The sequence below is a fragment of the Tamandua tetradactyla genome, chromosome 3 (genome assembly GCF_023851605.1).
Source record: "Tamandua tetradactyla isolate mTamTet1 chromosome 3, mTamTet1.pri, whole genome shotgun sequence".
Lineage (NCBI taxonomy): Eukaryota > Metazoa > Chordata > Mammalia > Pilosa > Myrmecophagidae > Tamandua > Tamandua tetradactyla.
Window position 1 is genome coordinate 199,637,447 of NC_135329.1, and position 23,061 is coordinate 199,660,507.

The 23,061-nt window shown below is 37.1% G+C and overlaps 1 protein-coding gene across 2 annotated transcripts in view; it reads right to left on the bottom strand.

The window, feature by feature from the left end:
- The window catches only part of WDFY1 (WD repeat and FYVE domain containing 1), a 64,442-nt gene that overhangs the window by 20,558 nt on the left and 20,823 nt on the right, over positions 1-23,061 (bottom strand). For both annotated transcript variants that reach the window (XM_077155271.1, XM_077155270.1), the window contains exons 2-5: positions 21,779-21,846; positions 15,600-15,673; positions 6,428-6,482; positions 199-349 (exon numbers count right to left, since the gene is read on the bottom strand). In XM_077155271.1, coding sequence (XP_077011386.1) covers positions 199-349; positions 6,428-6,482; positions 15,600-15,673; positions 21,779-21,846 — 348 coding nt within the window. The remainder of the gene's footprint in view (positions 1-198; positions 350-6,427; positions 6,483-15,599; positions 15,674-21,778; positions 21,847-23,061) is intronic.

Genomic DNA, 23,061 nt, shown 5'->3' on the forward strand with positions numbered 1-23,061 from the left:
TTCACTTAATTACCATTTTAATAAACCAATTTTATACTAAAGAAAATCAGAAATAAAGCCAATTCTTGGATTTTATGTGAAATATGTAGGAATGATTCAGTTTTCAGACCTCAATCAACAAATTATGATTAGATGCAAAGTTATGTATTGGGGAAAAGATGTTCTGGGAGGAAGGAGGTCCAGCATCTGTAAGGATACTGTAAACATGAAGCCCAGGAGGTAAAGTAGTGCCTCCCAAGCATGTTCCCGCTGCGCGTGCACATCCAGCTGACGCACTTGTCATGGCCCGTGCTGATCACCCACTCTGAGGCCAAGCTGAAGATAATCGCAGACACCCGGTTCTGGTGAGCTAAAGGAACAGAAATGGAAAGTTTGCAGTCTCCAGGAAGAAACGTTATCTACAAAAACAACTGCCTATGGGGTAAGAATTCAGACAGAACTTCTCAAGCTGATTAGCCTGTAGAGTCTTGCTTCGAGGTCTCAAAAGTGCCATCCTGGAAATCTCTATGCGCCGTTAACAGATTTCAGATAATCTGCTTTATCCCAGCAATACTGTCATGGGCTGATTCCAAGGCCCTGTCCTCTGCTTTCTTACACGGAAGGCAATACCAGAGCTACAAATCACTAAGGGTAATGTTCAAGAGGAATACAAACAATAGGTTAAAAAATAGATTTTTTTTATTTAAAAGTTTAAATTATTTTAAAAAATAGATTTTTTAAAAATGTACTCAAGAGAACATTTTTATTTTGTTCTGAGAAATACCTGCCAATGAGTTCCATTTGGAAAGCAGCATTCTTTTCTTAAAACAATGTTCACTTATTTTCTGTAACTCTGTTTTGACCCTTCCCAAAACAATGACATTGCCAATAAGAGCCACTGTAATTTTCTGAAATTAAAAATTATATAATTGAGGCCTAAATTGTAAGCTCTTACAGCAGTCACATTTTTGTCTGGAGCTGTAATTGTTATTTCTAGGTTTTGAAATGCTGTGCTATATGTGTATAACCTAGTATCTTCCTGGAACTTTGGTACCTGTGTGACATCTAACACTCAGAGTTCGAGTTCTGCAGTTCTGAAAGTCAGCATTGTTACACGCAATGAAAAAGAGATCAGGCTTCTCTGGATAGGACTAAGGGAGATCAGAATACAGGGTAAAGGCTGATATCCTTATTTTAAAACTTCAACTTCTATGAGATCAAAGGGAGAGATGTTTATTTGGTGCAAAACATATATTGTGGGTAGTGTATTACCTAATTTGTAAGGTCAGTTTAGCTGAACACCATATGTATGTGGAATCCTGAATAAGGCATGGGATTTTGTTGGTTTCTCCAGGTTAGTGTGATGCTGTAATATATCCCAGAGTAATATGAGCAGTGAATAAAGAAGTATTTTCAAAGTCCTTTGGGAGACTGGGGAAAAGGAAGAAATACTCAACTTTCTCAATTGGAGAATTTCTCATATACGCGCAAGCAGTGGGGACAATCACATTAATAGACCAAGCCCTCAATCTTGGGGTTTGGCCCTATGAAACTTATTCCTGCAAAAGATAGGGTAAACTTACTTAAAATTATGCCTAAGCGTCACCCCCAGAGAACTCTTTTGTTGCTCAAATGTGGCCTCTCTTTCTAAGCCAACTCGGCAGGTGGACTCATTGCCCTTTCACTTATGTGGGACATGACGCCCAAGGGTATAAATCTCCCTGTAATGTCGGATAGAACACTCGGGATGAGCCAGGACCAGGCAACATGGGATTGAGAAAGGCTTCTTAACCAAAAGGGGGAAGAAAGAAATGAAACAGAATAAAGTTCAGTGGCTGAGAGATTTCAAACAGAGTCAAGAGTTATTCTGGAGGTTATTCTTATGCATTATAAAGATATTCCTTTTTAGTTTATGATATATTGGAGTAGCTGGAGAGAAGTACCTGAAACTGTTGAGTTATGTTCCAGTAGCCTTGATTCTTGAAGACAATTGTATAAAGACACAATTTTTACAAAGTGACTTGTGTGATTGTGAAAACTTTGTGTATGATGCTCCTTTTATCCAGGGTATGAACAGATGAGTAAAAAAAACATGGATAAATAATAAATAAACAATAGGGGGGATATGGAGTAAAATAAATTGGGTAGATGGAAATACTGGTGGTCAATGAGAAGGAAGGGTAAGAGGTAGGGGATGTATGAGTTTTTTCATTTTATTTTGTTCTGGAGTAATACAAATGTTCTAAAAAATGATCATGGTGATGAATACACAACTACGTGATGACATTGTAAGCCATTGATTTCACACCATGTATGAACTCTATATGTGTGAAGAGTTGGCAATAAAAGTATTTTTTTAAATAAATAAATAAATAAATAAAAGGAAAAGAAGTAAAAAAAAAAAAAAGAGATCAGGCTTCAATTAGAAGCCAATCTGGTCAGGACTAAGGTAAACCACAATACAGGATAAAGGATGATATTGTCCATATTTTAGGACTTCACATACTATATGAGACCAAAGAAAGAGAGGCTTATTTTACCCCAAATCTAAATTTTCTGTAGCACATCATCTAACTCAACTTGTCTGTACAGCTCTTATAAAGAAACACACAGAGCTCAGAATGGAAATGAAGGCTTGTAGTTCTATATAGCTTAATGTAATGCCCGGATACATCCCAGAGTATGTTGAGCAGATAATTAAAAAGTATTGGTGAAGTTCCTTGAGAAACTGGAGAAAGAATATGGAACTATTAAACTTTTCCAACTGGGAAATCCCTGATACTCTCTCAAACATTAGGGACTCCCAAGTTAATAAGCCAAGTCCTTGATCTTGAGGCTTACTCATATGAAGCTTATTTCTATAGTGGAGAAGCTAAGCTTACCTATAATTACGCCTAAGAGTTACTTTCAGAAAACCTCTTTTGTGGCTCTCTCTCTAAGCCCAAATCTGCAAGGAAAATCATTACCCTTTCCCCTATGTGGAAAATGACATCCAGGGATGAAAGTGTCCCTGGCAGTGTGGGACATAACTCCCAGGGATGAAACTAACCCTGGAGCCATGGAAATGACCACACCTTCTTAACCAAAAGGAGGAAAAGAATTGAACATAACAAGGTACCAGTGGCTGAGAGAGTTCAAATAGCATCGAGAGGCTAGTCTGGAGGATACTCTTATGCAAGCTTCAGCTAGACAGTACTAATTGGCACAGTTTGCCAAACCCTAACCAACACCATTCTTGTTAACCCTAAAGAACATGTAGGGTTCTGAGATTCTACAAAAATTTCACACACTAAGATTACTTTCCAGAAACTTACAACCTCCAGATGGTTTCTAGGCCAGATAAGTCCTGAAACTCAGAGGTGCCAGCCTCTCCAAGAACATCAACTAGTCCCATCCCCCTAACCCATATTGTCAACACCCCTTTCTAACATGAAAAAGTTATAAAAAGCATAGCCCAACTACCCCTAAATACTGGGAGAAGGATCAAAGGAGAAGGGGAAGTTATAACAAAGGTAGGATTTAACAAGTGAGTATGACTACTGAATCATTATGTTGATATTTCTTTTAGTCTTCAGAGTCTTCGGAGCTGCTAGAAGGAAAACCTGAAATCATGGAATTGTAACCCATACCAAACACTGAAATCTATTCTGTAACTACTGGTTACAATGTACTTCGAAATTTACTGCTTTTTTGTATATATATTTCATAATTAAAAATGTTTTTTTTTTAAATAGCGTTTTGTTTCTGAAATAATTTTTGTTTGGGTGTAACTTTTTATTACTCATAAAGGAGAAAAAAGTACTTGTAAATGTCTTTATTCCAGAATAAGAGCTGAGAATAAGGAAGGTATACTGTATCTTAGCTAAGTTCTGGAATATTTATATTTCCAGTTCTACTGCAAACCTTGCCAGAGCAGTAATCTGACTTTTATTTCATCTGCAGCTCCTACAGAATCTGATGCAGCAGCTTGCATGCAGTAGAAGCTTAATAAATGCCCAGTCTAAGTCAGAGGCTAGAGAGAGAAATGCTGACTTTGTCCCCAGTGGTACAGGTTGCACTGGAAATTCAGCCAGACTTTCCCCAAAAGTCCCTGTGAATCTCAGATTCATCTACTACTAGGATGTCAGGCTGAACAATTAAACACTTGTGAAGCTTCCTGAAATGTAAAGGGTGCTCAATCACTTTTGTCTTAAACACATGCAAACCAAGTCTCAGATAATGACAACTGCCATGGCTGAGACCTGACTCAGTGAGTGACTGATGTAATTTTAGTGCTTTTTCTACTTTAGCGCTATTTCTAATTTTCCAAGTGTGTACCATGCCCATTTTCAGATAAGAAAAATGAGGAGCAAATAGGTTAGATACATGCCCAAAGTCTAGTAAGTGACATATGAACTGGGTCTGCCTGGCCCCAAACACATACTTTTCCATTAAAACTGTAGTTGTTAAACTCAGGCCAGTGACAAGGTTAACACTACTTTGTAGTACAAATGTTGGAGTACATAGTCAGCTATCTTTTCTTGGGAAGAACTGAACTAGTTGTAAGATTATGGTATTTCTGCTGTTGTTGTAAAATGTTCTTTTATGAAACTATGGTGAAATGGTGATTTTTTTGGTTTCATTTTCATTTTATAAACTCCCTGAGTTGGTAAAAAGAAAACGTAGGCAATCCTTTTATTAGTTCCCCCAATATGTTTTTTAAAAGGTTACTAGTCAATATGAAATGCAAAGATCTGGAAACCAGTGCAAAGACTCTATGATCTTACAGTCCATAAGGAACTTTGATAACCCAAATATAGATAAAAATACCAGTAGACATGTAAATATGAAATGACTTGATACAGAATTTAAGGAATGTGCATTTTTATAAAATATTGATTAGGCATATAAAAATGTCTCCAAATTCCCAGGTGTAAACTTCAAAAAAAGACTTAGACATATTCTAAAGAGAAACCTGCAAGTGATAACTGAGAAACCAAAGTTGATATTTATGTTACTGCTTTAACTTTTCAAGGCAAATATTAGTAATAACAAATAACAAATACTAGTAATGATAAACAACAAATACTAGTAATAACAAATACTAGTAATAACATTGTAATTATTATACATTATTCATCAATGCATAATTGTAAAGTGTTATTCGTCTTCACAAGACATTGCCCCTGACCAACATACTCCTAGTTAAAATGTATTGTCATTGTACCACTTTTCTCCTATTTCACATTTGGAACAGGTAAAAAGATATTTAAGAAAAAATAATTTGGTCTTCTAATTATAATTTCAAAATCTCCTTTCTGTATCCTATTACTGAGCCAAATTTCACAACGATGAAGAAAAACATATTTAAATCACCTCAACTAATTTTCATCCTTATCCACAGCATGAAATATAAATTTAAAAATCAATATAAAAAATAGGGAAAATAAAATAAGATTAATTGTTAATCATTCAGGTGAAGTCTGAACTAGTTAGATGGAGTCTACAACTTAATCGGTTTTTTTTTTGGTTTGATTTTTTTTTGGGTGCATGGTCCATGAATCAAACCCGGGTCTCCGGCATGCAAGGCAAGCATTCTACCACTGAACCACCCATGCACCCCGACTGTTTTGGTTTTGCAACTTCAATCTAAAGTTAACATTAGGAACTTGATTAGGTTAAGTTTTAAAATATCTAAACTTACAAGGCAAAGTAAAAACTGGAAAAAATATATATGCCACAGATGCTCAAAGTACTAAGAGACATAATGAAAAACTCTTATAAGTCAATCAGAAAACCACTACAATTCCCTGAAAATAAGGGTAAAATCATGAAGAAAACATGGTCAACATTAAATAAAGCCTAATTTTCAATTTGAGAACTTTTTTGCCTATCAAACTAGCAAAAAAAATTAAAAGGTAACAATGTTATGAAGAATAAACAAGCAGGCGTTCTCAGCCATACTCATGGAATTTTTAAAATTTTCATTATTGCTGGAAGCAATTTGCAAAACAAATGAAGGGCATTAAAAAGCTTTATAACATTTGACCCAAACATTCCACTATTAGGAATTTGTCCTAAGGAAGTAATCAGAGTTACAGACTTAGAATCAGAGTAATAGTCAAGGATATGTATTTTATACACACACACACACACACACACACACACTCACAGATACACCATATACTATATATTACAATGGGTGTTATCAAAAAACGGAAGCAGTACACATGTCCAGTAATAGAAAAATTGTTAAGTTAAATCTGATAAATGTTTCTAAATGGAATATCATATAAAAGTTTAAATGAGCAGGAGAGGGACAGTAAATAACCCTGAAGAGCTAACAGCCTCACACATAATTGAGGCAATAAAACTAGAAAGTTAACATGAAAAACTAATTTTTATCAAGAGATGATGTTCTCTAGTTTTGTGTGTATATGTCTGTGAGCTATACATTTATTATAATTACCTGGGTAGGTCTTGATAAAATTCATCTTATTAAAATCTTCAGAAACGTGAAATTCCTAAAAGTAAATATATATATAATAAGAAAAGTTATGGTTTTAAAAGTAAAAGGAACTTAACTTTGAAAACAAAGTGAAATTCAAAACTGGTTATCCCAGATGAGCTACACATCAGTGCTATGAATTGCTTCTTTCATCAGCCCTATTCTGAATAAAGGAAGTGCTGCTGACCAGTGTGACATTTTTGACCAGTTCGTCCCCCACAAGTGAGCCCTTTGTGTTTCCTCTTCCTCTACTGCAAAGGAGGTATTTTGTTAAATTTGTTCTCTTGGCTACATTAAAGATTCCTCAAGATGATTTAGAAAAAGCAAAGACCCCTTATTAGAGCTCTCAGATATAGTGTTTTTTTTTTTGTTTGTTTTTTAAGGCATTGGGTATTTCAGCCATGTAAGGTGGGAAATTATACATATTCAATAGACCAACATGGAATAAAAGGAAATTTAAAACTCGTGGGTAGTTTTCTTCTTTCTTTATTCCTATATTTTCTAAATTTTCTATAGTATTTCATAACTTAAAAAAATTAAAAGCAAACACTTTTCTAATGAAAAAATAAACCTTTAGATAAAACTGACAAGATAAAACAAAAATATAAAGGAAAAGCATTAATTAAGAATTCTGATGAACACTAACTTGATAAATTCCTAGGGCTCTTAGGAACATGGACATTATGACTTAATTGACTAAATGGGGAAAAAACCACAAAGGAATAACAATTTTTTATTCTTCATCTTATTTCTGCAAAGCATAAAAAGCTATCAGCATTGTACACACTAATCTGTTTTGGGTCAAAGATCAGCAGATCATTTGCTAACTAATGATAAAATCCATTTACTATGCCACAATCTGCTGAAGAAATCTGAGTTTTAACATATCATCCTATAGCCAACAGAGCCTGCCCCCAAATCAAAAGTCATAAAAAAGATCACCACCGCTGGAGAAACTATTTGAAGCTAACACTCCATGGCATCTTGTCATGTACGTTGTGATAAATAATTTTATGTTCCAGCTTGGCTAGACTGTGGCATCAGATGTTTGGCCAAACACTGGATTAGTGGTTACTGTGGAGCATGTCACAGATGGGCTTGGCATCTACAATCAGTTGACCTCAAGTTCTGGAAGTAACGCAATTGGGCCTCATCCAATCAGTTAAAAGTCTTATATAGAAAGAATGGAGGGGAAGGTCCAGAGATAAGAAGGAATCCTGCCTCAAGACTCCATCCTTGACTCCATCTGGACTTTTGGCCTAAGGAATTCAGATTCAAGAATTCAACATTAAACACAAAGGAACTTCCAACCTCTGGCCCACCCTAAAACTTCAGTATTGCCAGCCCCCACAACTGCATGAGTCAATTCCTTATCATTCTTTTTTTAAACAACATATATATATAAAATATCTTATTGGTTCTGTTTCTCTGAGGAACCCTAACTAATATATAAGTATATGTACATCATTATGATATTTCTATAAAATTGTCAGGAGTAGAAGAAAAACGAGAGCTTTGGCATTTATTATATAATTTATAACAGTAGCCCTAAGCTGAGGGCATCAAATTTATCCAGTCCCAATTATCCAGCCCTCATCACCTGCCCACTGCTATGCAGACTGCTTTGACAGAAAACCTCAATCATTCACTCTCTTTCTCCTTGGCCCTTAAACATAGGGAAGGCATCTCCTCTTAGTTTAAAAAGCAAAACAAAGAAAAATCTACAAAACCCTTTTAACTACACTACAGTGTTCCTTGTCCCTTTTGCTAAAGATTAGCCTACCTCCCCATGTCTCTTTGTTTTTTTAAGGGAGTAAAGTTCTCTAGTGCCTCACTTCCTGGACAATCCTAAAGCCAATGCCCTCCAGGGCACTGCCACCACTGCATTTAAAAGGTTCTCCCTGCTATCACCGGCTGTCTTCTAATTGCTGTCCCAAAGATCATGTCCCAATCCTGATTTCATCCCCTCTCTGCTGCACTGGACGCTGTTATCAACCCACCACATCCCTCCAAATTGGCCCTCCTCCTTGCCCATTCTGCTCTGTTTCCTCTGTGGGCAAAAAGACCTCACTTTTCTTTTAAATACTGATATTTCCTAGGCATTTTACCTTGGCTCTCTTCTCTTCTCAATCTACCAACTATTCCTAGTTGACATCAGCCACTGTTGTAGTTTCCACTGAAACATATTCAGAGAACTCCCAACTCCCAGCCTAGATGACACCCTGAGGATCATACTCATGTGCACAACTGTCAAAACTGAACTCATCATCTTTTCCCTCTATATCAGCATTTTTTCTGTCTCTAGGTTGGCTAATCACTCACAACCATCCTGCTGAGAAATCTGGAAGTCATGTTAATGCTGATTTCTATTTCAACACTTAATCTAATAAAGACCAAATTCTGCTTCCCTAGTTCTTGAAGTCATCGCTTCATCTCCATCCCTAACACGGTGTTTGACAATCTCATGTTGGGGTCCTGAGCCTCCTAACTGGCATCTCTGCTTTCAGCCTTGCCCCCTCAAATCTGTCTTCCACACACTGGGACACTGAGCTAACAAAACAGACACCTGACTATTTCATCATGCCCCTGTTTAAAATTTTTAAGGTCTTCCCACGTCAACTAGAAGACTTGCTAAAATACAAATCCCTGGGCCCCTCCCTTGATTCTAAAGCTGTGGCTCTGGGATGGAGCTAGAGGTATTTCAATAAGTTCCCTAAATGATTCTTATGACTACACAAGTTCATTTCCCCTTCTCCCCTGGCTGGTTCACTCTTTAATCCCACTCCTAAATGTTGGAATTATTCAGGACTCAGGCCTGGACCCTCTCTTCTTTCATTTTCCCCCCAGGTGAACACAGCTATTACTATGGCTTGAAAAATGACCTATATGCTGATGGCCCCCAAATTTATACTCCTTGCCCAGACCTCCTCGCTTCCAGGCTTATATATCCAACTGTCAACCTCACATTTCCACTTGGTTATCTCACTGGTATTTCAAACGTACACTTGATTCCTCATTATCCCCACTACCTCCAACCTGACTGCTATCCATGGCCCCCAGAGTTTTTCCCATCTCAGTCAATGATACCACTGCCCATACCATTGTGCAAACCAGATATGGGGCTCTCATCTTTGACTTCTTCCTCTTCATCCCCTTCCCACATCCCACCTATCACAGATCATTGCAGAATGTATTTCAAATACACGCATCTTTCTCTACATCTTCTCTACTACTGTCCTCTCACCCAGACTGCTACAACACTGCTCCCTAATCCATTCTGCATGGGAAAGCCAAAATGATATTTTAAAAAGGTACAATATATCATGTCATTCATTTGCTGAAAACCCTTCAATAGCTTCCCAATGCATTTATAAAAAAATTTAAAGCTTTCCCCAGACCCACAAGGCCCTCCAAGACCTGGCCTCTGCACACTTTTCCACTGCCTCTGAGGTCCCTCTCCCTTGCTCAATACCATCCAACTATGATACCAACCCTAAGCCATCAAACGCCCCAAGAGCACCTTCCCTTCTATAGTCCTTCACAGACAAACTCTTGCACTGCACCCTGGTCATTTCTCACAGTGCTTACCACAATTTGCAGTTTGACATTTATAGATTTACTTTCATATTATCTGTCACTCTCACTAGGATATAAGCTCCATGAGAGCAGGGACTGTGTTTGCTTTGCCCACAATTAGGCTTCTGCATGATACCTAGTGCTCTGTAAGTACAGTTATCCCTTCCACATCATGGGGCTTAGGGACATAGCAGCCCCATGATCTGGAAAATCTGTGTAAAATTTTTTTTCAGGGTTTCAGGAAATTCCCTAGCTGTATCTTCATCGGCAGATACTGCCTTCTCCGTTATTTTGAAATTGCGTGGTCAACCCCCCCGCCCCCTTTTTTTTTAAATCAGTCTTTGCTGGCTTGAAAATTCGTAGGGGTAGACCCTTCACCTTCATTTTCCTTTATGGTATCGGATAAGGACTTAGCCTTTTCTCATCTGATGCCAGAGTCTATGGAATGCCTTTTTAAAATAACAATCCTGAAAATTTTTAGCCTTTGGATGTCATCTGCTGGCCTTTACATGTTGTTTGTAGCTTCCAAAAAACTCCCCCCAAAATTCCTTAATTTCCACGATATATAGAAACCACAATGGGGAAAGTCACAATGTGGAAGGGATAACTGTATTTGAGTAAAAGGCACTCTAAGTCCTATTCCAGTTACCTCTTCAGTTTTAGGTGATTAATGCTGCAATTCTGCTTTATTACTGCTTCCTGCACACACTATGCCTTTGCTCCTACTGTCCTCTGGCCTGGCAGTCTTTCTCTACCCTCTTTGCCTAGTTAATACCCATCCTCTATGGCTTGGCCCACTGAGAAGCCTAGACTATCTTGAGCTAGTTCAGATACCCTGCCTGTGCTCTCACAGCACCCTGTGCATCTCTCTATCACTGTACTCAGTATGTTGGTTTACACTTTACAACCTTAATATGCCCCAACTAGCTAAATCTTATGTTTTGTTTTAATTTGCAGTTCTTCAAAGCAGTGCTACTCAAAGTAGCACTGGTCCTGATGAGAGAAGGAGAGAAGCAGAAAGTGTTTTGAAACTTCCATAGCAATTTAATATTGCTGTGACATCCAAGTATGAAATCAGTGGACTTTCTCATTGCATTATATAATATCAAAAATATCAGTCCAGCAAACAAAACCCACAGCAAAAAGAAGGAAGAAAATAATAAAGATCAGATTTGAAATAAAGAGAAGAAAAACAAAAGAGAAAAATCAACGAACCCACAACTGCTTTGAAAAGATCAACAAATTAACAAACCTTTAGCTTGACAAAAAAAAAAAAGAGGAGGCAAATTACTAAAATCAGTAATGAAAGGAGACATTGTTACCAAACCTTACAGAAATAAAAAGGATTACAAGGAAACATATGATGAACACCTGTAGGCCAACAAATTAGATAGCCTAGATGAAATAGACAAAATACCTAGACAGAAACAAATCAGAAAAGCTGACCAAAGAAGAAAAGAAGAAATATGAACGGAGATATAAGTAAAGAGATTAAAAAGGTAATTTAAAAACTTCTCACAAAGGAAAACCCAGGACCAGATGGTTTCACAAGTGAATTCTACCAAATGTTGAAAGAATTAACCCGAGCATTCAAAAGCTCTGCAAAAAAATAGAACACTTGCCAACCTGTTTTGTGAAGGCAGCACTACCATGATGCCAAAACCAGAAAAAAGACAACACAGCAAACTAAAAAGCAACATCTCTTTTGAATACAGACACAAAAATCCTCAACAAAATACTAGTATACAGTAAGGAATCTGCCCTCCAAAATTAAGTTTGGCCTTGTATTAGGGTTCTCTAGAAAAACAAAACGAACATATCCATGAATATGAGATTTATAAGGGTTTCTCATGCCATCGTGGGAATGGAAGAGTTCAAAATCCACAGGGTAGGCTGTGAAGATGGCAGCTCCGATGAAGAGCCTGGACGAATTCCACAGGAGAAGCCTGCTGACTGAAGAAGCAACAGCCAAAAGTTCTCTCTCCTTCCTTAAAAAGTCTTCACTGGATTATTTCAGTGGTGGAAGACACACCTTAGTTGATCGCAGATGTAATCAGACAGAGATGCAATCAGCTGACTGATGATTTAACGCACCAGCCTTCCATTTATCAACCAGCCGTGAAATACACCTGCAGCGATGGTCAGGCCAGTGCATGCCTGACCACACAACTGGGCATCACCACTAGGCCAAGCTGACACCAGAACCTAATGATCACAGGTCTTTATCCTGCTCCTGGAGTGGAGGGGTGAGGAGGAAGAGGTTCCGGAATTTACTAAGTGACAGGAGGGTCTTTGTTGTTCCTGGCAGGTCCCTGGAGGACTCTTGATAGTTTATGCTAATGAGATGAATCAGGGTGGGTCCAGGCCATCAGTCCTCTTAAGATGGGGGCTGATCATGCCAGGAAGACCAACCTGGCTTTGAGTCAGGTAACATTAGCCCAATCTCCTGGGAGAGCAGGAGCCTAGAGACTGAGTTTAACTAAATGGGCACTGAATCAATCAATCAAGTCTATGTAATGAAATTCAAATGAGAACTCTGGACATAGTGGCTCAGCTGAGCCTCCCTGACTGGTAACAAACATGAATGTGCTGGAAGGATGACATGTCCTGACCCGACATGAGAAGACAGGGAAGCTTCACTTAAGACCCTCCCAGAGCTCACCCTAAGCATCTGTTTTTATGGTTTCTTCTTATTTGTATTCTCTTTGCTATAATAAATGTGAAATCATGATTATAATGCTTTCCTGAGTTCTCTGAGTCATTCCAGCAAATTATCTAATCTGAGGGGGTGATGGGAATCCTTAAATTTGTAGCCAGTGGCCAGAAGTAAGGGTGACCCTGAGAACCCTCAAACTTGTGGCTCAGTCCCAAGTGAAAGCAGTCCTGTGGAGGACTGTACACTTTAACCTATGAAGTCTAACCTAATTCCAAGAAATTGGAGTCAAAATGCATTGCAACTAGAAAAAGTCATCTAGCAGCATATAAAAAGAATTATCAACATGACAGTGGAATTTATCACAGAAATGAAAGATTGGTTCAAAAATGAAAATCAACCAATGCAGAATGTTTTTTTTTTAAATAATCATCTCAACAGTATCAGAAAAAGCATTTAATAAATTCTAACACCCTGGGCGGGCCGCGGTGGCTCAGCGGGCAAAGTGCTTGCCTGCTATGCCGGAGGACCTCGGTTCGATTCCCGGCCCCAGCCCATGTAACAAAAACGGAGAAACAGAATACAATAAAACAAGAAAATGTTTAAAAATGTTTCCCTTTCTTCCTTCCTTCCTTCCTTCTCTCTGTCTTTCCTTTAAAAAAAAAAAAAAAAAAAAAAAAAAAATTCTAACACCCTTTCATGCTAAAAACAACTAACTAGGACTGGAAGGAAAATTCTTTAACCTAATAAAGACCATCTATGAAAAATCTACAGCTAATATCATACCTATGATGAAAGACTAAATGTCTGAATGCACCATCTCCCATCTCCATTCCCACCCCCAAGATCAGGAACAAGAGAACATGTCCACTCTCACCAATTATATTCAACATTGTACTGGAGTTCCTAGCCAGAACATTTACACACGCAAAAAAAGAGTTAAAAGGCACTCAGATTGGACAGAAAGAAGTAAAATGATCTCTGTTTGCAGATTACATGATCTTCTATATAGAAAATCCTAAGGAATTCATAAAAGAACTTAGAGCTGATTAATGGGGTCAATAAGGATATAGATACAAGATCAATATACAGGAAGCAGTTACATTACTATACATTAGGAAGAAACAATACAAAAATTAAATTAAGAAATTCCATTTACAATGACATCAAAAGACTGCTAAAATACTTAGGAATAAATTTAATAATAGTAGTGTAAGACTCGTACACTGAAAACTACATTGTTGAAAGAAATTAAATAAGTGGAAAGGCATCCCCTGTTCATGGATTGGAAGACTTAATGTTGTTAAAATGGCAATACTCCCCAAACTGAGCTACAGGTTAAATGCAATCCTTATTAAATTCCAACAGCTTTTTTTTTTTTGGTAGAACCTGACAAGCTAACCCTAAAAACTTCATATAGAAATTTAAGGTACCCAGAACAGACAAACCAATCTTGAAAAGGAAGAATAAAGTTGGAGGACTCACCCTTCCCAATTTCAAAACTTGCTTACTACAAAGCTACAGTAATCAAGACAGTGTGGTATTAGCATAGCATAGACACATAGATCAGTGAAATAGAACTGAGATTCTAAAAGTAAAACTATGATAATGCACGGTCAATTAATTTTTGATGAAGATGCCAAAATAACTCAATGAGGGAAAGAAGAGCCTTTTCAACAAATAGCACTGGGATAGGGATATCCCATGCAGAAAGAATGAATTTCGAGCCCTGCCTCACACATATACAAGAAATTACTGAAAACGAATCAAAGACCTAAATGTAAGGGCTAAAACTATAAAACTCTTATAAGAAAATATAGGTGAAGATCATTGTGACCTTGGATATGGCAATCAAGTACAACCAAAGAAAAAAATAAATTGGATTTTATCAAAATTAAAATCCTTTGTGCACCACAGGATACTTACATGAAAGTAAAACACAACCCAAAGAATGGGAAAAATATAAACCATGGATCTGAAAAGGGTCTAATAACCAGCATATAGAAAGAATCCTTAACAACTCTTCAATAAGAAGGCAAATAACCCAATTAAAAGTGGGTAAAGGATCTGAATAGGCATTTCTCCAAAAGAAATACAAATGGCCAAAAACACAATGGGAAGATGCTCAACATTATTCGGCAAAAGAGAAATGCAAATCAAAAACACAAGGGGTGGAGGGAGAGGGAATGGAAAGTGACTGCTAACGGGTATTTCCTTTTGGGTTTATGAAATGTTCTAGAATTAGCTGTGGTCATGGTTGTACAATTTTGTCAATACACTAAAACCCACTGTGAATTATATTTCAATTTTATATGTATTTATGTATATAATTAGGCTCATAAAAATCAGTCCATATGGATTAAACTTAAAAAATCTGGTCCTTTACCACTGATCATTTGAGAAGCAATTCCTTAAAGAGTTATTGAGTCATTAGCTGAGTAAGTGACTATTCTTTAACCTTATCCTCTCTCTCCCCGCTCCCTTCTTTTTTTTCCTCCTTTCTCACTTTTCTTTCCTCTCCCACTCTTCCTCCCTCTTTCCTCTTTCTCTCTCTCCAAGCTCCCTTCCACCACCCCCCCCCACACACACACAGTATGGCAGAGGTTCTTCACCATTCTTTCCTTGCCCTAGACCACTTCACAGATGAGGGATAGGGGCTGACATAGGTCTCAAATTCACAGAGCACCAAAGCATCAATGGGATAGCATTCTGAGCTCCATGCAACTAGTTTAAAATTCAACACTAATTAAAATTAATACATTTTTAGTCCTAATATCTATATTGAATTAAACATTTTTATGCCCAACAGTCAGCCCATAGAAGGCACTCCATTTTTATTCAAACAAAATGGGTGAACACAGGGAGGTCAAATTATCACAATGATTACATCTGCAAGTTACCTACCATTACGGCTCCATTATCCTGGCCCACAAATATTCGTCTGCTATCATGATGATAAGCCATGGTAGAGCAAGGAGCTGCCAGAAAGACAAAGACCACATTAAGAGAACAGCTAAATGTTTTAAGTTCTTGTTGAAAGCAAATTATAAAAAAGAGCTATACATGACTCAGGTTAAAAAAAAAAGAGGATGATATTCTCACAAGCAGTATGAACAACCAAATCTATCGGCTGAGCCCCCAGGCTTGGGGTTTGTTCATATGAAACTTAACCCTGTAAAGGATAGGTCAAGTCTACTTAAAATTTAGGCCCAAGAGTCACCCCCAAGAGAGCCTCTTTTGTTGCTCAGATGTGGCCTCTCTCTCCAGCCAACACAACAAGAAAACTCACCACCCTCCCCCTGTCTATGTGGGACATGACTCCCAGGGGTGTGGACCTTCCTGGCAACATGAGACAGAAATCCTGGAATGAGCTGAGACTCAGCATCAAGGGATTGAGAAAAACCCTAGAATGAGCTGAGACTCAGCATCAAGGGATTGAGAAAACCTTCTCAACCAAAAGGGGGAAGAGTGAAAAGAGACAAAGTGTCAATGGCTATGGCTAGAGATTCCAAACAGAGTTGAGAGGTTATCCTGGAGGTTACTCTTACGCATTAAGTAGATATCACCTTGTTATTCAAGATGCAGTGGAGAGGATGGAGGGAACTGCCTGAAAATGTAGAGCTGTGTTCCGGTAGCCATGTTTCTTGATGATGACTGAATAATGATATAGCTTTCACAATGTGACTGTGTGACTGTGAAAACCTTGTGTCTGATGCTCCTTTTATCTACCATGTCAAAAGATGAGTAGAATATATGGAATAAAAATAAGGAATGGGGGAACAAATGTTAAAATAAACTTGGTTTGAAATGCTAGTAATAAATGAAAGCCAGGGTAAGGAGTATGGTATGTACAATCTTTTTTTTTCTGTTATTTTATCTTTTTCGGTTGTCTTTTTATTTCTTTTTCTGAATTGATACAAATGTTCTAAGAATGATTAATATGCAACTATGTAATGATATTGAGAATTACTGATTATATATGTAGAATGGAATGATATGTTAATGTTTTTGTTTGTTCTTAATTTTTTTTAATAAATAAATTTTAAAAAAAGAGGATAAGGATGATTTGTTTTTTAAACAATGATGCAAATTGATAATATTATTAAAAGCCTTTCTGTTAACTTAGTATAAATTCTTAATTTTAGAAAACTTCTAAATTATTTTTATAATTTTGGAGGAAGTGAATTAGTATGATTAAAAATCTTACATGTAGCCTGGAAAGCTGTGGGGACCAGTGGGTGAAGTGCTATCAGTAAGTCATCCCACCCCTTCTATTCTTCTCCATCAGAGGTAAAAACATTATTGCAATGGGTGGAAAGAGGAGTTTGCAGCACCAGAGTTCCCATTCCATGACATATGTAAGAAAGAGGGATAGCTGGGAAAGTCACTTTGGGATTACTTCCTTTCTTCAATGGTCAAACATTGCTCCTTTTAACGATGGTACACACAACCCAATTTAAAGTAAGTGTAGTTGTGAGGTATACACATATTCGTCTGCAGCAGTGCATACAACTAGGATAGCACCGGCCTCTTCTCATGTACATAATATCCCCTGTGCTATTCACACAGGGATTCAACCCCTGTGGTTGAATCTGTTACGTACACCCAGAAAAGCCAACGTTCTTTTAATTCATCCATGTGGGTGCAGACCTGTTGTGGGTGGAACCTTTTGCTTAGGCTGTTTCCATGAAGACGTGACCCAGCCCATTCATGGTGGGTCTTAATCCCCTTGCTGGAGTCCTTTATGAGAGGATAAAAGGCAGAGACATTTTGGAGAGAAGCTAAGAGAGAGAAACACCCAGAGACATTTGGAGACAGTCATTTTGAAACCAGAGCCCAGGAGAAAAGGACTACCAGTTGCCACGTGTTTTCCCATGTGACAGAGGAACCCTACATGCCAGTAGTGTTTCCTCAGAAAAGGTATCTTCCTCTTGATGCCTGATTTCAGATATTTTCATGGCCTTAGAACTGTAAATCTGTAATCTAATAAATTCCCTTTGAAAAAGCCAACCCATTTCTGCTATACTGCAATCCAGCAGCTTTAGCAAACCAAATTCTGGATTTCTTCCAGACATGATGGGTCAAAGAACAAGCTCCAGAAAGGAAAAAGTATGAATCATCTCCTTCCAAACATATATGAACTAAAGTTATTAAGAAAATGGATTGTTTGGAAAGAAAAGTTTACATTCATTTCAATCTAAAGACTTTTACTGCCCATGGAGAATCACAAAAAGGGAATGTATGCCAGAAAAAAATAGCATTTTGAATTTATTTTGAAATGAAACTCACCAAATAAAGTAACAAAAAAACCCCAAAGCACCTTATAAATAAAGTCCCCATTTAAAAATAGTTCAATTTAAAGTTCTCTTTCTACAATGGGCTGATACTATCCACCAAAAATAAAAAAGCAAACTATAATACTGGATTATACACAAAAGCAAAATGATAGTAAGGTAAATGATCAGACTTGAAGAGTGGTTTCAGGTGCATTCAAGAACTACTTTGTTGAAAGGCAGGTTCCACAGGTAGTCATCTGTAAATGAAACAATTAGAAGTAACAAGCCTGGTCATCCTATCAACCATATTACTGTTTGAGATTATGAAGAATAACTGTATTTAAGAATTAAAACTTCAAAGATATATATATATATATATATATATATATATATATATATATATATATATTAACCATGCATAAAATTACCTTGGCCAATTAAAACACAGTTTGGTGATTTCAAAGATTTATTGTCATCATTTTTGCTTGGTAGTCAATGGTACTAAATCTTAATGAGTTAGTTTTAAGCTTCTAAATTTCTTTTATGCCCAATTCTATAACAAACTGTGCTTAAGTATATAAAGATCTCCCTTTTGCAATTAAAAAATTGCAATGTGTTGAATAATTTTATGAAGCTAGAGAACTCATACATCTAAAAATGAAAAAAAGCTTCCCTAGCTTGTTTTGTATATAAAAATATCCTGGCTTTTTTCCTCGAAGAGAAGCATCTAGTGAGATAAGCAATGTAAATGTCTTAAAAAAAAAAAAAGCTTTCGATATTGACTTAGTTTTATAAACAAGCAAAAAATAAAACTCTTTCAAATCTATGGCTTTTAAAAAGGCATCTCTGTAGTCCAAGATCAATGCTTAAGACTATAGATCAGGCCTGGGGCCAAATCCAGTTCACTGCCTAGTTTGTAAGTTTTTTGTGTGTGTTTTTTTTAAGTTTGTAAGTTTTTTTTTTTTTAATACAGCCATGCTGTTTCATTTATGACTGGCTTGCATGCTATAATTGCAGAGCTGAGTACTTGCCACTGAGATTGTACAGCTCATAAAGCCTAAATACTCACCTTCTGGCTCTCTGCAGAAAAAGTCTGAGTAAGTACCACAGTGTGGGAGTCAAAGACACATGAGTTAGAATTCCAAACACAAGCAATTTATTTAATCACTCTGGCCTGTTTCCTCATTTGCAAAATGGTAAATATCATCTACCTTGTAGCTGCTGTGATGATTTCGTAAAATATTATTTTTAAAAAAAGGCATATAGCACATAGCTGGTACTTAGAGAATCTAAAAGTTATCATTTTTCTTCCACTAAAGCAGATTCTGAAAGTTATTTTTGTTATACAAGCCAATGTTATGAAATATAATTGGACTTCATACAGCAACATACTGAAATTTGGTTTATTGAACATTGTCTAGTCACTGGAGAAAAAAACTCTAAATTAGTAGATGACCACTAAAGAGTCATAAGTTGATCACGTGCAAATAGGTTCTAGAGCCAACAAGGCACTTTTCTTCTCAAATTTCGAATTTAATTTTGAAATAAAATAGTACCCCTAAAATAGGGGGGCAGTTATTCCTCATAATTCATTCACTCTGCTTTCTTCTGGCAGTATTTTAACAGTTTTATCAGCAGATTCAGCTCCAAATGGAGGCAATAAAGCAGCATCTGGAAGCAACCAGTTGAACATGCATCAGTATAAACATGCAGGTGTCAGCCACACACAGTTATGTTTTCCAGTCACTCCTTCCTTAGCTGAGAGCTGCTTCAGGAGAGGAAAGTTAAGCCAAGATGGGAAGGGAAGGGAACAGGGAGAAAGACCATGTGCTCCAAATCTAAAAGCCAACGGAGGGAGGGAGGGCAGGAAGGACAGAGAGAGAAAACGCATGCAAACATTTCAAGTCCTATTTTGTAACTTCCAGGGTTTCGGTGTCATGGGAGAAAGGTTAATTACAAAGTTATAATAAATATTTGGATATTTGGGCAAAATACAAGCCAAAGAATAACTGAAATTAAATATAGGACAAAATCCATCTCAATCTCTTTCTACCTATTCTAATGAGCATGAACTCCAAGATGAAGCCTCAGGAGATTAAGTTACAGGCAAAATAAGAGGTGTAGAAAAAGGAAGGGGGGGGTGTGTGGGGAAATAACAGCAATAACAAGAGTAATAACTGATTTTTCAACAAAGATGTGTTCCCCAGCACCAGTAAGAGTTCTTCAGGCTGTTGTAATTTCTAGTAATCAGATTGGGAAATAAGGACACATCAGCCTAAAAGAAACATTTTGTCTTCCAGTTGGGTAAAGGGTGGGTTCAGTGGCCCAGCATAACACACCCATCTCTGCCCTGTTCCCAAAATCACAAGTAAATTCATCATATGGCTTCATAAGCACCATTACTAAGACACTGGTCACTTCATATTTCAGAGTAAGAAACCAACAATTTCTGTTCACAGTCCACAGAGGAACGGGTGATAAGGAGAGACCACTGCTATAGACAATAAACTATTGTCTGGTTTCCAGGTAGACCTTCTAATGTGCAACTTACTGCAAAGTTTAATGGTTCCTGTTACAAAAGTCATCTTCATGGCAGTATCCAAGTCTACTTCATTCTCACTGCATGACTGTCAAGATGAAGGGAGAAGCCTGACTAAGCTGTTGGTGGGAGGCAGAACAAGTGAAAATTTGGGTAAACTATTATTTTTTGTGAAAATGTTTAGAGAATACAAACATCGTATGCACATTGGAATATATGTGCAAATGAGAAAGTGCTAAGAAAGAAGGACTGGGACGGACAATGCAAGGTGATTAGCTGGAATTTATTAAGTAACTGGCTGCTCTGGGTTTACACGATCTCCATAAACTCTAGTATAACTCATAAGAAAGCCTTCAACAGTATCAACACTGTCCGGAATAACTGCCCAGAGCTCGTAATGGTCTTCAGTAACAAACTATCCACTACATACCACACTCTTTTTTTTTCTTTTACTAGGGAGTTCACCGAACATTGAAATCCTTAACTGAGGAAAATGCCTCATCGAGCACCAAAAACCACAACAAAATTAGTAACTTTGGCTCCCTTCCTTCTTCTGTATGACTATTTGGGATAGCAGGGTTCAGCCCCCAGGCTGGGCCTGGGGAATATTCAGGGTGCTGGATGAGGGCTTTTTAAGAAGGTTGGGAAAAAGAAAAGTGACAAAGAATGCTACTGAGATTTACACAAAGGGCTAGAATTTAAATGTAATTTTATATCACTACATCCCAGAGCTATTTTAAAACCTTGATGCAGTAGCTGTATCTAGATTTATTTTATTTGTGAACTAAAAAATTCTTAATTTAGAATGTATTATACCTTGAACCAAATCTCTTAAAAGTATTGAGAGGTATATTAAAAGGTTGAGCAAGGGGCTGCTTATCAAGCCATGAGAAATAACAGTTCTTCTTTTGTGTCAATATCAGCTATTACTAAGTACGAAGTTACTACTAATGTAAGCTGGCCAAAAACCAATTCCAAAATAACAAATAGAGAAAAAAGAAAACGAGGGTGGGGAAAAACAATGCCCTTTTGCTTCTCATTTGTTTCTTCAATTTTGTCCAAGACCAGTTCAGTTAAGCCAGTAAGACCCAACTTCCTGTGCACAGGAAAAGGAGTTTTCCTGTAATTTACCACAGGCTGTCAGAACTATTAGGCAACTAAGAAACTCATTTTGAAATCTAGTAACATTTTTTTAATTAGATACTTTGAAATTTAAGTCACCAAAGACAAGAGACACTTTTTTCAAGTGGAATAGTTCAGCTACTTACAGGCCATTGTGTGATAAATGCTCGGCCAGTACTGACCACTGTCTCTTTTTAGCCATACTCGGATGGTTCTGTGGAGAAAAAAAAAGAAAAGAAGAGTGGTCTTTAGTAACTTTATCTCCTTTTGTGCTCTAAGAAAACCTGATTTTTAAAAAATCATATTATGTTCCAACTGACCTTATAAAGTTAATCAATTAGACAGTATCTCTAAATACAACACGGGAGCTAGGATCTCTGGCTATAGAAGCAACTCTGAGAGGGAGCCCATTTGAAACTGCCTGTCCCTCTCATAATCTGTTTTGAAATACAAATTAATATAACTTTTCTAAACAGCTAATTAACAATATATGTCAAGGGAGAAAAAGGTCATCGGTCTACAAATTCTCCTTTTAAATATGAAGATTTATATGTAAGGAAATTCATCATAAAGTTAGTTTAATAGTAAAAACATACACGCAACATAAACATTTCAATTATAGTATGACCACTAATGGCATATTATGCAGTAATTAAAGTTAGGATTTCATAAATTTTTAATATGGAAAATGCTCATTATACAATGATGTGTAACGAAAACTGAAAAATATTAAGCATGTTTCTTTGTAAAATCAAGTTGTGGGAGTTGGTTGCTTGACTGTCTGAGCCAAATGAGGAACTTGTAGTCATAAATGAAAAGAAAATGCTTATGGAGATTTGGGAGTTAAAAGGGAAGAGTCAGATAAAAGCAAAGTCTACTCCATTACTCATTCACCGATAATTCTCAGTCTTCATATTCCCAGGAGACCATACCATGTCTCTGAGCCTCCGCTTTCAAAAGAACATAACAAGGAGATGAGGAAATCCTGTACATATGCAGGAAAATGACAAACGACTAAAATAGCCACAGTTGAATATTTTGCTTTTATAGCTTGAAAAAAAAATTGGTAAGACAAATTATTTCTTAAGGATGTTTCAGCTGAAAGTTGTCTGCATCCAGGCTGAGAAAAAGACCATCCCTGCTTAGGAAGCAGATTCCAAAGCAAGCACTTGACCTGGATGGCCGGCTCTACCTCTGCATTTATACCTTCTATCTAGAAACAAATTCCTCTCTTTTTCAAATCACAGCCTTCCCCTTCCTTACAGGCTACTAAAATCTGCTTTTTCCAAGATTAAATCAAATTTAATTTAATCTGTTATGTTAGGGGTTAAGTCTGACCCTTAACACTCTAGAACTCTTTAGCACTTATATATGTAAACAGGATAGCATACTTTTTATTAGAAATATAGGAATTTGTGTTATGTTCAGA